Genomic DNA, 14,186 nt, shown 5'->3' with positions numbered 1-14,186 from the left:
TTGCACATGTCCAACTGTGCACTGAAAGATTCAACAATGTGCTATGATGTACACACAGTTAATGTCAGTTAATCAGGGGCGTACCAATAGGGGGTGCAGAGGTAGCGACCGCATCGGGCCCTTTGGGCCACAGTGGCCCCAAAGAATTGGTCCTGTGATCATAATAATCACTTCTATAGCTACTTTGAATCGTGGTAATCATTAACAAACTGTTCCCCATTCCCTTCTTGCATCTCTGACACAGTAGTTGCCATTGTCACAGTTTGGTGCGCCATAACAATTGTTATGTCTAGAGTGCTTGGGGGGCACCATTGTCAAACTTGTATGTATGCGCGCATGGCGCAGTGTAGGATGCGCACAGTAGACCGTGCGTTTTGCGCAGAGTTGTAGGCGCGTATGGCGCAGAGTAGAATGTGCACATGTCGCACAGTAACATGCACATGACGCAAAGACGCCCGTGTGCGTTGTGTGTTGCGCGCTGCGCGCGTTAGGGCGCAGTTTCCATACTGAAGTGACAGGAAGTGGCAGGAAGTGACCCATCTTCTGTGTTGAATTGGAGCCAGACAGCAGCCAACATGGTGCAGAAATTCACCAAGCGGGAGAGAGTGTATTTGGCCACTGTAAGTATAAATATTTAGTGGCTGTGTATAACATGTGTCTGTTGTCATGCCTTTATGTATGTATTATGTATGTCTGTATGTAGTTGTATATTGTTGAAGACTGTATCTAAAGGGTGCTGTTTCAACCTGCGATCACAGACTGTTGTATTTTGTAATGTTTATGTCCATAGACCTGATGTAGGATACTGACTGTGTACACTTGTCATTTGGATGACAGTTTGATTTCCAGTACTATGTTAAATGTGGCACCATTCTTGATGTATTGGTTGATTGTGTCATGTGATTGTGATGAAAAAGTGTTGTTGGTCAGCCATAGAAGCTTACTTCCACAATGTGATTGACATTTCTTAAAGGGCCAGTGCAGGGTACATAATGTTTGAAGAACTGTGGTTTTTTTCAAAGTGAATTGTTGACAATGTCTAATTACTGGTTTTTCCATTCAAAAACTACTTGTAGTAATGTTTCACATTATGACTTTGACTACATGTTGACAAGGGCCTCAATTCATGGAGCATTGTCAAACGTTTTGCAAACACTTTATCAAACGTTTGATAATTTAACGCATGTGTAAAATGTCATTTGGAAAACACTAAGGTGTTGTTTATTTGTGTAATGCTTTATCGGTTAAACATGCAGCCCCCTGTTGATCCCTGATAGGAATGTATGTGTATGTGAGAAGGTCATGACGCCACTAAGGGCCTGTTTCCACTACACACAGATTGGGATGCTGAAAAGTGACTCACATGAATGCCTATGGCCAAATCTGCGTCATACAATTTGTGATTACTGGCAAAAGAGCCGTAGCCATTCATTGGAGTCATTTTTGATGCATCCAATCTGCATGTAGTGGAAAGAGGACACTTTGGCAATTGAGTCACCTAGTGACCCACCACCACAACGCTCATCTTGCTTGTTGTCCTGTGTTTGTAATGAGGTTTGGGTCTAGTAGCTTGATCATACTAATGCTGGCTACACACTGAGATTTTCTGGTCGATTTACTGTCAGATCCATTTTTTACAACATGTTTGCTTTGCTTTTAGATGGTTTTCAAACTATTTAACGATTGATTTCCTATTAAAGTGCACGGAAATTGTTCAGAATATGCAGGGAAAATGTTTGCAAAGCAAATTGGACATGTTGGGCATAATCAATCTGACAGTACATTGAGCACTAAATATCATTGTGTACCCAGCATAATACTGTGCCTACAGATCACCATACCCTCCGTTTACTGATGTCTTTGGTTATCTTAGTGAAGTCTGATTTACCCAGTAACAGTTGTTAGCTATTAGCTGTGGTTGTTCTTAATTGCTCAGCTGCCCCAGGCCACATAACTCCTTATGTAGCTCACTGCACCACTGGCAAGCGTACAGTGAGAAAGATTCCTCAATGAGCTGATTCATTTGTTGTTTGTGGTGAAGATGTCATAGCGATTGTGTGTAAGTTTCCTGAACTTTAGCAGTTTTCGACAAAGGACAGGGTTATATTGATTGAAGAAAATGTTTGACAATCACATTTAGATTGTTTTCTGTTGGCAAGGTAAAGGATCACCAAAGTGACATGACGAGATAGACATGTGTATGTACAGTGCCTAGCATACAAAGAAGTGGGCTGTGTTAATGTTTGTCTCTCTGCTTGAAAGAGCTGCATATTTGTGGAAGTGGATGACTCTCACAGGGAGTAGAGTGTGTGCCTCACTGTTAAGAATTGACTTTTAAAACACTTTCAAAACCCAAAATGGATTCTCAAACCAACAGAGAGCTACAAATGTCTTGAGTATGCTCACACTGTCAGTACTGAGTTAAGCAATTCCAAAGCCACATATTTAACTGTTAGATACACAGAATTAAACCAAAGCAACACAGCATAGTTATTTGTGCTCTACCCACTGTATATGCACAACTCTATCTTATCACGTCACATGGTCTTCCTGCAACTGAAATGTTACTTTGTTAGTAATGTTTTGTCTTCTTACAGACCTTACTCCGCACCGATTATGATCGGCAGACGGACCTGTTTGAGAAGCACCGAATCATGGAGGACCTGCGGGGTGAACTGAGGCAGCACTTCAGGGGCACCCACAGCATCACCCAGATCCAGCGGAGGTGGTCGGACATGAAGAGGAGAGAGCGGAGCTTCCTCCGAGAAGTGCAACGTGAGCATGTGCCTGGTATGTAATGTATAAAAACTATTTTGGTTCTTAACCTAGAGCAGTGATGGCTAACCTTGGCACTCCAGCTGTGGTGGAACTACAAGTCCCATGAGCCACTGCAATACTCTGACACCTCTAAGCATAACTCGGGGAGGCAGAGGCATGATGGGATTTGTAGTTTTGTCACAGCTGGAGTGGCAAGGTTAGCCATCACTGACGTAGAGGCTGTTGAATAGAAGAAACTTTTAATGTACATGTCCTTTTGGTATTGTTGTGCTTGCGCTGCCTGGTGTGTTAAGTCAAGCAATTGGTTTGGGTCTAAGGAACCACAATGCATGTAGCAGGGGTGCCTTAACTCTGTTTTTATGGTGCTTGTGTAACTACTGGTCTGGAACAATATATATATAGATAGTTTGTGGGTCACTTTAAAGTGAATGGGTACCATGATAAAAATAAAGTACTATACTCACCTATGGAGAGGGAAGGGTCAGTCCAAATCAGCCTTCACTCTCCTTAAGTCAGTATGTTCCTTTTTATTTTAACAACGGCCGCCATTCCCTTGAATGGATAGATATAGAGAGAGAGGCATTCAAGGGAATGGCGGCCGTTGTCAAAAAATAAAGTAACATACTGACTTAAAGGGACTCCGTAACAAAAATTGCATCCTGTTTTTTATCATCCTACAAGTTCAAAATGCTATTCTAATGTGTTCTGGCTTACTGCAGCACTTTATACTATCACAGTCTCTGTAATAAATCAATGTATCTCTCTCTTGTCAGACTTGTCAGCCTGTGTCTGGAAGGCTGCCAAGTTCTTCAGTGTTGTGGTTCTGCTATGAACTCACCCTTCCATGCCCCTCTATGCACACTGCCTGTGTGTTATTTAGGATTAGAGCAGCTTCTCTCTTCTCTCTTATCTTTTACAAGCTGGATAAATCGTCCTCTGAGCTGGCTGGGCTTTCACATACTGAGGAATTACAGACAAAGGCAAAGCTGTTTGCAGGAAGAAACAAGCAGCCTGAAACTTCAGTGCATGAGAACAGGGGGAAAGAAACACACAAATGATCTCTTGAGATTAAAAAGGAAGGCTGTATACAGCCTGCTTGTGTATGGATGTATTTTCTATGTGTGGACATACAGTACATCAACCTACTTCCTGTTTTGGTGGCCATTTTGTTTGTTTATAAACAAACTTTTTAAAACTGTTTTTAACCACTTTTAATGCGGCGGGGAGCGGCGAAATTGTGACAGAGGGTAATAGGAGATGTCCCCTAACGCACTGGTATGTTTACTTTTGTGTGATTTTAACAATACAGATTCTCTTTAAGGAGAGTGAAGGCTGATTTCCACCGACCCTTACATCTCCATAGGTGAGTATAGTACTTTATTTTTATCATGGTACACATTCACTTTAAAGTGACCCACAAACCGAATTTCCTGTGGTGTTGTGTAAATAATGGTGATTATTGACGATGGGCCAAGCAGATACGTTACTGCCTTGTAGGCAACTTAATTTTTCAATTTGGATGTTACATTGCACTACAGATATAGCAGGAAGTGTATGTGTGCTGATTGGTCATACATCAGTACTACAGGTGTGTTTCCTGCAGCCTGATTCTCAACCCATTACTTGTTTTGTTTGCAGCAACACATTACTTCCCATACATCCATTTCCATTCTCATACAAAACGAACGTTGATAAAGTTATTGGCCCGGTTTCATTGATGGGTTCAAATTATATTAATGTGCCCCACAGATGATTTAAGTATTATAATGGCAATCTAAGATTTTCAAAATAATAGAATGGAAATGACTACTTTCTCCATTCTATTATTTGCCCTTACACTACATACATTTAAGTTACATGTGAAGCCAACTTGAAATTGACTGCTCACCTTGACATTTGGTAGATAATGGTGTTATGTCCAATGTAATTTTACATGGACTTATTGCCCAATCAAACTCATCTAACACTTGTGTTGTGTGAAAGTGCTGTTCACCACAAGTCAGTTAACCACCTAAGTACCAGTGGTATATGCCCCCTTAATGATGTTAGACGGCGGCAACAGGAATTCATGACTAATAGCTGGGCATTGCTGCCGCACAGCTGCTTGGAGAGCCACAATTGGGGTGGGGAAACACATCGTAAAATGCTGCAGCGCTGACTCTTTGCTAGATACAGCCTGGTAGCCATTAGGACAACCCAATTGAGTACCTTTAATGTTGCATGGACTTTCAAGACATGTTTGTATGTCTGTCTCTATAGATGCACAAATGCCACCCCGTCGACGCCGCGGGAGGGCACCGAATGACTCGGACGAAGCTCCGGACCAACCACCTCCACTGGATGTGGGTGAGGCAGCAGGTCCCTCCAATGAGCCAGGTCCCTCAAACCAACCTGATGGGGATGATGGGCCACCAGCTCTGGAGGCCGAAGAGCCTCAGCAACAGGTTGCCCAGCAACCACAAGCTGCTCAGCGGCAAAGACACCGCAACAGTAGGTTTTCTCCTTCTTAATACTGTCCAAACCTTGACATGCATATTTGTGGTGTTGGAACATTGGTTAATGTAAATTTGTTTTTCTTTTTTTAAGGGCGTGCTGAATTGGCTGGGATTTGCCGCCAACTTGCCCAGGTGACTTCAGCCCTGCAGAATGCCATCCAGTCCTCATCGGACTCAAGTTAGGGTGAATCTGCAGAGGAAAAATGTCCGGCCATTTTACCCTTAATGGTGGCCAAACCGTTATGTTGTGTGATGTTTGGGTTCTGTGGTTTTGGACCCTTTTTTTTGTTAGTAGACTTCCCCTTTAAGGATTTTTATATTTATATTTTTGATAAAAATATTATACACTAAAACTTGCACTCATGACTTTCTTTGTAGATAACATTTTACTTGTAGCAACTTGTTTGGATTGGCAAAACATTACGAGGTAAATTGGGTGATGTTATAGCTATAATTATCACTATAACATCCCTAAACGCACTGTGGAACCAACATGTCCCGAAGAAAGAACAGTGCATGTGCCTTTACATTGCACATACATATGCAATTACCTGTGCACAGTCAAGAGAAGTCAACTGGCAATGTTTGTTGTTTCCTGGAAAACATGCAATGTTGCTCGCCCTTCAGGAGATGCTTTTGGTAGTGTGTCAAATGTATTTTAACACACTTTATTGGCATTGTCAAAATAAGAATGACCCAAATTGGTTGATGCATTACAAGTCTGGATGGATGAGGCTAGGAGAAGCATGTGAAAATTTGGAGCATGAGACCGAGTTGTAACCTTATCTTTGACTGTGAATACTTCCTGGTTGACCACATGCTCAGGACCAGGGAATGTGAATGTGACAAATGGATCAGGTGATCAAACTGCACATGTTTCCCCATTAACTGTACTAAGTGCCACCATCCCGAATTATAAGTTAATACTCAGCCATCATTATATTACCATAGCCACTGTGTTAAAAACCATATACTTTACACATGCTTGCAGTGGAATGTTTGGGTTACTGAATGTGAATCATTTGCTTGTTGTGCATACATCACAATGGCCTCCATTCACTAAGCTTAACTCCTGTCTTTAATAACTCTTCAGAGGTGTTTTACAGTTATCAGCATGGTCATATAATTGTGTAAACTGTAAATCAGCTCAGAAGAGTTAGTAAAGACAGGAGTTAAGCTTAGTAAATTGAGGCCAATGTCAGAAATGTTTGGTTAACAAATTAGGTATGGAAAGGTGCCTACACACGCACTAGTGTTGCCTAAAACCCCAGCCACCAACAGAGCCATCATTCCGTAGTGTGTGTCGGGGCCTTAAGCTTAGCTCAAACAAAGCACATTAAGATGTTCTAACGTCTCATTACCATTCATAACAAGGTCCATTAAATACTAAGTCGAAACTGTAATGTTAGCAAAAAAGTTCATTTATTTAATATTTGCCGCAGCAATTCATTGTTATTTTCTATCGCATCTGCCATTCTGGCATGTGTAACATTGTGGCGGTCTACGCCATCAGCCAAACGCCCTAAAATTATATTAAGGTTTTCGCCTACTCGTGCCATTCTGCCTAAAACAACATTTTGGCGGTCTTGCCTGTCAACCAGTTGGGCCAATAACTGTTTTTGGGCCGCACCCACAGTGGCCACCTGCTGTAACGTGACCCCCAGCTCCTGACTAGTGGCATTGATGTTGCCCAAATCATTATGAATTAGCCTCAGCTGGGTCTCCATGAGGCCTCGATATTCATTTTGGGCCTGCAGAAATTGTCTCGAGTGCCACTGGTCAGCATTATAACTGGCCCGTGAATATGGCCGGGAACCTCCGTGTGGTGGTGTTGTTGCTCCTGTACTTTCTGCCCGTGAAGCTGGCGATCCATGTGCACTTTCCAGTGACCCTGTTGTTGCAGCAGCACTTTCACGTGACTGTGGTGAGTCGGCAGCAGCAATTTCTTGCTCCGAACCTGGTGAGGGAATTTTAATGGTGTCATTGGAGTCGGAAGAGAGGTGCAGGTGAAAATCAGGCCCTTCAATGTCCTGATCTAGATCATAATCTAGTTTAAGTGGTGTATCTTCAGCTAGGAAGGCAATATAAAAAGATTTTAGCTACATCTTTGCAGGGCACAACAAGCTGCACCCTACTCATTTATACACTCACCAACAAAGCTTTCTTCCAGAGGTATCGGCTCCAGCAGCAGCACCACATCTTCCGACTGAATGTCACCTATTAATAGAAAGGAAAAGCAAAAAAAAAAATTAGAAAAAATACACGTCTGGCCTCGGTTGTAATTCAAAACATTTCTGCACAGTGTGAGACTTTTATGAAGAGCTATCAATAGTATCCAAATGCATTAACTAATTGTGCTCACATCTATCAAGCCTTCAATGTAGTCAAACATGTACCATCATGAATCAATTTTATTCCATGCCACATTTGTCATCAATCTACAACAAACTACGTATAGGACATGTTGTATTTCAAGGGACTCAGCAGCGCACAAAGTCGTAACAAATGCATACAATGGACAAATGCATACTATTTCTAAGCTCTTTATAGGCTTCACAAACCTATGTAAAGCGCCACCCTAGCCCTTGTAACTTTCACAAGGTTTGCTTGGAAACTCACCACAAACGCTATCATTGATGAAAACATCATAAAGTACAAAAGGTGTAGTGCAGCGTTTTAGACATGGTTGTAAAGAGGCAAAAGAGGTTATAAATGGTATGCATGTTTCAATTGTTTATACACTGCTCGGAGTCCCTTTAATAACATTCAACATAGTGTAATGAACAATTTCAACATCCATTAATATTGACATGTACATGGGGCTGTATGTAAGCAGCATGTACACAATACAATTATTTGTACCATTCAGAAACTATTACATCTGACATGTTTAAAGTGTCTTTTTAACAAACTCACTACATGACATATTGATTAGGATGGACGTTACAGATGTGTGTATTAGCTTGCTATCTCACACTACTAAATGATGGCGTAGGCCTCTTAACTACCTGGGGACCAAGCAAGTTTCAATCTACGGCGGCCAGGGAATGGGGTGTTCGTGACCGAACATAAACTACGTACCATTCACCGCACGCCCCCGCCCGTCCACGTTGCTTGGTCCGCTGTGCCCCCGCCACAATGTGATGGCCTGCCGCCTATATGACAGCAGACCACTGAGCTGGGCAGGAGCCCTTTTCATTGGCTCCTTGCCCTGTCATTACTATAAGCCGTTCCCATTGCCTTACATGGAATGACAGGGTCATGAGCCAATGAAAGGGCCTCCCCCCCGGCGCACAGCGCTCTGCCATCATAGCGACGGCAGAGAGAGCTGCCTGCAGCGGGGACAGAGTGGCGTGTCCGGCGGGAGCAATGTTAACTTTTGGCTATTTATCGGGAAGCAGAAGCTTGGTGGACCACCACCCTATGGTCCTTACCGGGGCAGAGGGTGCTGGTCCAGAAAGGGTTAAACAACAATCACAACCTAAACAAATACAATCACTTTAAAAAATTTAGGAGGGGTAACATGATATATTTTGTTCAGCTGCCCATACACTAGCCCTTTTGCCTGCAGATCAACTGCAGAATCGATCACTCATCTAATCTGTTGTCACATCCTTCAGGCTACACGAAAAATGTACATTGATTTTGACCCAAAATAGATAGTTCAGGTGGATGGCGGCGTGTGGCAAAATTACATCAATCACCCACAGGAAGGGATAGACCACTAGCGGCATTACACTGCCTGACGCAATTGAGGCAAAATACATTACCTGCTCCACCAGCCCCACTGCCCCCGGTCAACGCTGCTCCCTCTGGGATCTCGTCTCCAGCATGCTGCACTTCTTCCTGGCCGAGAGCAACTGTAATCAGTAGAGGGCCATGTAAGGTTTACACTTCCTGCCGGGCAAGAAGCAGAGAAGCATGCCGGAGACCAGAGGGGACACGGAAAACACAGCAGAGACTGGGAAGTGGCGCCAACTGGAGCAGGTAATACATGCGGGCCCGGCAGCCACAGCAGCAGCACAGATTGGGAACGGTTTCAGGCAGAAATCCGGTGAAAGTTTTTGCTGTAAAGGCAGCCATACGATCCCTCTCAGATCCAAATGTCTCAGAGAGGGATTATCTGTTTGTCAAAAATGAGGTACAAAATAGGGTATGGCCACCTTAACCAAACACCATCAAACAAAATGATAGGGTACATGGTGGTTACATTACAGCTGTATTCCGAAACTTACCATGGGGTGTACTTACGTCACCTGTAGGAAACATCCACAGCCTATTGAGCCCCCCCCCCCCTCCCCTCCATCCCACGGCAGCTGACACTATCCTCCCACACCACCACCAATTTCAATATGTCTCAAGCATGCTCAAGTGCACCCACAGTACCAATTATCTGCATGCAAAAAGGGCCAAAAAACATCTCCATCCGTCAGCTCCACTGCGAACACGCAAGTGGGCTGCGCAGTACAGATAACCACACGCCAAAAGGCGATTGACAACAATGTCCATCCAAAGAGGCCCCACAGCTCCCCCAATGGAACATATAGTACCATTGTTGGATGTAACTTTGTGCCCTGCACAAAGGGCCCTTTTCCACTAGTGCCTTTGCGCTACATGAATAGAAGAATCGCAAACCACTAGCCATTTTCCAATCGCTATGCTTTGATAAACATTGGAATTGCGGTTTGTTCTTGCCACTCCCGGATGTTTTTTGTCCCTCAAAACCAATTTGGCGGCGGAGCACAATTTCAACCTATTTGGGTATGCAGTACAGCATAGCTACATTGTGAAGGCAATTGCCGGAAGTAGCCTGCACTTTAGCCACTCAGCAATCGCTCCCGTTCAGCGTGAACGCTAGTCACTGCTAGTGGAAAAGGGCCCTAAGAGCGCCATGGGACACAGATTATAACAAAAATAACATTGGGTTGTGCCCTTGGCTGTGTGAAGCCACAACATCCTTGATCCTTTGGTCATTGCAATGTTGTGGGTTTGCACAGCTAAGGGCACAACCTATTGGTTTTTGAGTAAATTCCTCACCAGCCACATACTCCCCCACCCCCTTCCTTTGGGCCCAGACATTTTTCAAGTGCGGGGGGGGGCCCATTTGGGGGGGGGGGCAGGCAGCTGGATCCCCTCTGTGCTGTGCTGCCCTATGTGTCCCACCCCTTTAGACCAATGTCCCCTCTTTACGGAAACACCCATCACCAGAGGCAGGACAAGGTCCTCCAGCACCCAAGCCTGAGACACCAAAGTGCAGCCCTCCATCCCTGCCACCCCACACATCACCCACTGATTGCTATTAGACTAAGAGACGCCACAGGGCCCACAACCTCCCCAACACCTTAATATCTCATTATCTGGCTTGCAGTCACTGGTATGTATCCCCTTTTATTATTTATTTCTGCTTCAAACACAATTTGGAATGACAGATTAATTAATTCAGCGACCCCTCCTACACTGCGCCCTGAGGCTGTAGGGAGCCTCTCCAGCCTATGGGTCGGCCCTGGCCTGGCCATCACTCACCTTCCAGCCTCCAGCGATGAACCACAGTAGCCACCTCTTCTCCAACCAGCATCTAGCCTTCAAAGGCCAATCCGCTTGGGTTTGCCCCTAATGACGTCATCAAGGCCAGAACCAGCCATGATGTCAGACAGAGGGGGGGGAGGGTGGCCGGACCGGTGGAAACCACCAGTCTGCGCTGGGCCAGCAGGGATGTGCGTGGATCCTCTGCTTTTACCCCCTATGTGCACACCTGTCACTGGCATCACACTACAATCTGATGTCGATTGTATTGCTCATCACCCATACGCGATGTGTGTTAATCACTGAGGGGAGATGGTAGGTGTCATGATAGCGTAATCTCCCCTCTCCGGTGCACACAATGATGTGGGGACAGTTCAGTGGCGCCAACGTTGATTCCATATCCACTCAGAACAGTATCAACACGTGCTGGATGTAGATTCTAGGTTGGTGGGCCAAAAGCAAAAACGCATTATATGTTTGTTTTGTAGTCTGTTGACAAGACATATGATGCTACTCAGCCATGGGAAAGTTCAACAATCCAAAAAACAAACAGTTTTGATGGCCCTTCAACATCACCCCCTCGATAAGCAGCCATAACATGACATTCATTAGTCACATCTTGCACGTTTATGTGTATATTAAGTGCATGCAATTGACTGCAACCACATTATCCACACAAATCTCGCCAGCCCACCTATTCAAACTGTTTAGTGTTTCCAAAAACAAAATATGCTATCCACAATATTACTCTTAATGTCCCTTTCTTTACATGATTTCCTGGGACAAATAAAACTCACCAGTAGTTTCCAAAACATGTGTTGCCATCGGAAGCCCTCCTATTTCCTCACCCACTACAGCATCAACAGCAGACACATCACCTACAGACAATTGTCATTGAAAACCAAAAAAAAATATCAACAAAGGTGTCCAGCATATCCCAGTCTACAAGCAAGTAGCCTTACATATTTTCAATAGCACATCAAACTCACCAGTAGTGCAGTCTGCATCAGATTGGGCCCCAGATAGTGAGATGTCAGTCACTGCAGCATCAGTTCCCACATCCGCAACATCACCTAGACAAAAGTGTCATAGTTAAAAAGGGTGACCAAAAATGTATGCAGCATATCTGCCTTAAGACCTTTCCATTTCCATCTCGTTCAACAACACATCAAACTCACCAGTAGTGTAGTCTGCATCAGATTGGGCCCCAGATAGTGAGATGTCAGTCACTGCAGCATCAGTTCCCACATCCGCAACATCACCTAGACAAAAGTGTCATAGTTAAAAAGGGTGACCAAAAATGTATGCAGCACATCTGCCTTAAGACCTTTCCATTTCCATCTCGTTCAACAACACATCAAACTCACCAGTAGTGTCGCCTGCATCAGTTTCCTCTAATATCGCATGGCCGATGTCACTGACTTCAGCATCCCCAGAAACCACAGACACAACATTACCTACAAGAGTGTCAGTTAGAACATTATCAATGTAACAATAGTACACTTCCTGTGCACTAAACTACTCCCGGAAACAGACAACATAATAATCAATTACCATCTTCGGAACTTTCGGAGCTTGGCAACTGTGCATCATAGCCCCCCCTGATGCCATGCAGGGCCTCAGTCGGCAACAAAGGCTCCACTACTCGCTCATAATCCGTAAATTCAACAGAGCGTGCTGGGCCACCACCTGTACCAAGACTACAATAATAAAGGGATACAACAATTAAACAAATGACAACTCAAAAATAAAATTTTCTCAAAAACAATTGCATTAACGTTTTTTCACAGATGCAAACAAATACATTTGCTTCACTAGCCTGCTAATCGTGTCTCCTGCATGTTTCATAGTGGTTATTGGATGAAACTTTCAAACACATGTTGTGACTGACAATCCAGGACACATACTGATTATGGATTAGCAGTGTGCGATTCACACACTACTGCAGCCTAACTGTTCAGCATAAGAAAAATAAAAATGTACTAGTGCGGATGATGGTGGCTACAACAGGACACCTGTAGGCCAAGTGGCCAAATGCACATGCTACCTCGGCACCCCCTATTGAGCCAGCACGATCATACAGGTTTCTTTTGAGGGTATGTTAATTTTTTAACCATAGAAGCAGGACACCAGTCCAGGTAATGCATGTCTACAATACTTTAAATAAAACAGGAAGCACATTCCAAAAAGGTTCAAAAAACATAGCCCAAAATCCCAATTTATCCAACAATTACCCTAAAAAACAAAAAAACACCAACCAAAAAAAAAAAAAAAAAAAATTTGCACATTTGTATTGTTTTGAACATGCATTTTGTCAGAACATTCATTTTCGTACAAACTACAATTTAAACACTTACGCGTACTGCCGCTGCTTGCTCAACTTCTTGCGCAAACGCAATTTGATGTCAGCAAAGCGTTTGCGACACTGCTGTTCAGTCCGAGGCCGTTGATCTACGTCGCTCACACTGCGTGAAATCCTGCGCCACATTCTGGTTCGTGAGGCCACATCTGTCTTTCTCGACAGGCTCCCATATAACTGCGGAAAATATAAGGCCACCTCCTCACAAAGAACCAGGTTCTCAGCCTCAGAAAAGCGCACCCCCCTTTTACGGGCTTCTTCTGCAGCTGATGCCTGCTGCGAGGCCCTTTGACTAGAGGACGTCCCAGGAGGGGACTATCGGTGCGGTGGCGTTGTCTGCCTCCTCTGGGACTGTGCCTGGGACTCCGGTGATAATGGGGGCTGCGGCTGCGGCTGCGGCTGCGGCTACCACCATACTCATGGCCGGATTCTCGACTCTGTAATCGACCACTGCGCCGATACCCAGTTGTGGGTGACTGCGCAGCTGCATGGACACGTGCACTACGACGGACCTCCTGACTCCTACCTGGCTCCATGTCTACCCACAAAACAACACCCTCAAACAAATCCTTTAATACACACAGTAATTAGCTCAATTGGATTCAGCAAGAGAAATAATTGGACCTAATTAGCACTGCGCATAGTGCTTTGCGCGCGAACGCTTTGCGCGCGAAGGCCTTCGCAAGCATGCACAGATTATCAGTTAGTTGTTAGTTATATTCATCGCGCGCTGAGCCGTACTTCGCGTGAAATTCCGCTTTCCGCGTGAAGCATATGGCAGTACGCGCCTACCGCGTTTTGTGCGCGATAACAACGCTTTCCGCGCGGCTGCTACATATCTGCGCGCGAGCATAGCGCTTTGCGCGCATGATCGCGCGCAAAGTCCGGTGCGCGCGAGAATTCTGTTTGCACCGCTTTGTGAATCGAGCCCATGGTCTGGTGTGATAGTCCTGCGGCAGGGGAGCCTGGCTCAGCCTGCTTCAAGACAATCGCACAGCACCATCTCTTGTTTAACCAAGCGCCGCTGTCAA

General features: G+C 44.6%; 1 protein-coding gene and 1 long non-coding RNA gene across 3 annotated transcripts; both read right to left on the bottom strand.

The window, feature by feature from the left end:
- Positions 1-6,676: 6,676 nt before the first annotated feature.
- Positions 6,677-11,660, bottom strand: LOC137561155 (uncharacterized). 2 transcript variants are annotated; one of them, XM_068272410.1, is made up of 3 exons: positions 11,594-11,660; positions 7,425-7,490; positions 6,677-7,344 (listed from the first exon to the last, which is right to left on the bottom strand). In XM_068272410.1, exons 1-3 carry the CDS (start codon positions 11,619-11,621, stop codon positions 6,692-6,694), a joined length of 747 nt encoding a protein of 248 aa, XP_068128511.1. In that variant the 5' UTR covers positions 11,622-11,660; the 3' UTR covers positions 6,677-6,691. The 2 variants fall into 2 exon arrangements, with proteins under 2 accessions (XP_068128511.1, XP_068128513.1); XM_068272412.1 differs by having other exon boundaries at positions 6,677-7,230.
- A 321-nt stretch (positions 11,661-11,981) lies between these two features.
- On the bottom strand, positions 11,982-12,576 carry LOC137561154 (uncharacterized). Its single transcript, XR_011029890.1, has 3 exons — positions 12,351-12,576; positions 12,164-12,253; positions 11,982-12,058 (listed from the first exon to the last, which is right to left on the bottom strand). It is a non-coding gene; the product is annotated as an uncharacterized lncRNA (long non-coding RNA).
- Between the last annotated feature and the right edge of the window lie 1,610 nt (positions 12,577-14,186).

Source organism: Hyperolius riggenbachi, chromosome 3 (genome assembly GCF_040937935.1).
Source record: "Hyperolius riggenbachi isolate aHypRig1 chromosome 3, aHypRig1.pri, whole genome shotgun sequence".
In the NCBI taxonomy this organism is placed as follows: Eukaryota; Metazoa; Chordata; class Amphibia; order Anura; family Hyperoliidae; genus Hyperolius; species Hyperolius riggenbachi.
The sequence above is the reverse complement of the archived record's forward strand: the minus strand, read 5'-3'. Positions and strand labels throughout refer to the sequence as shown.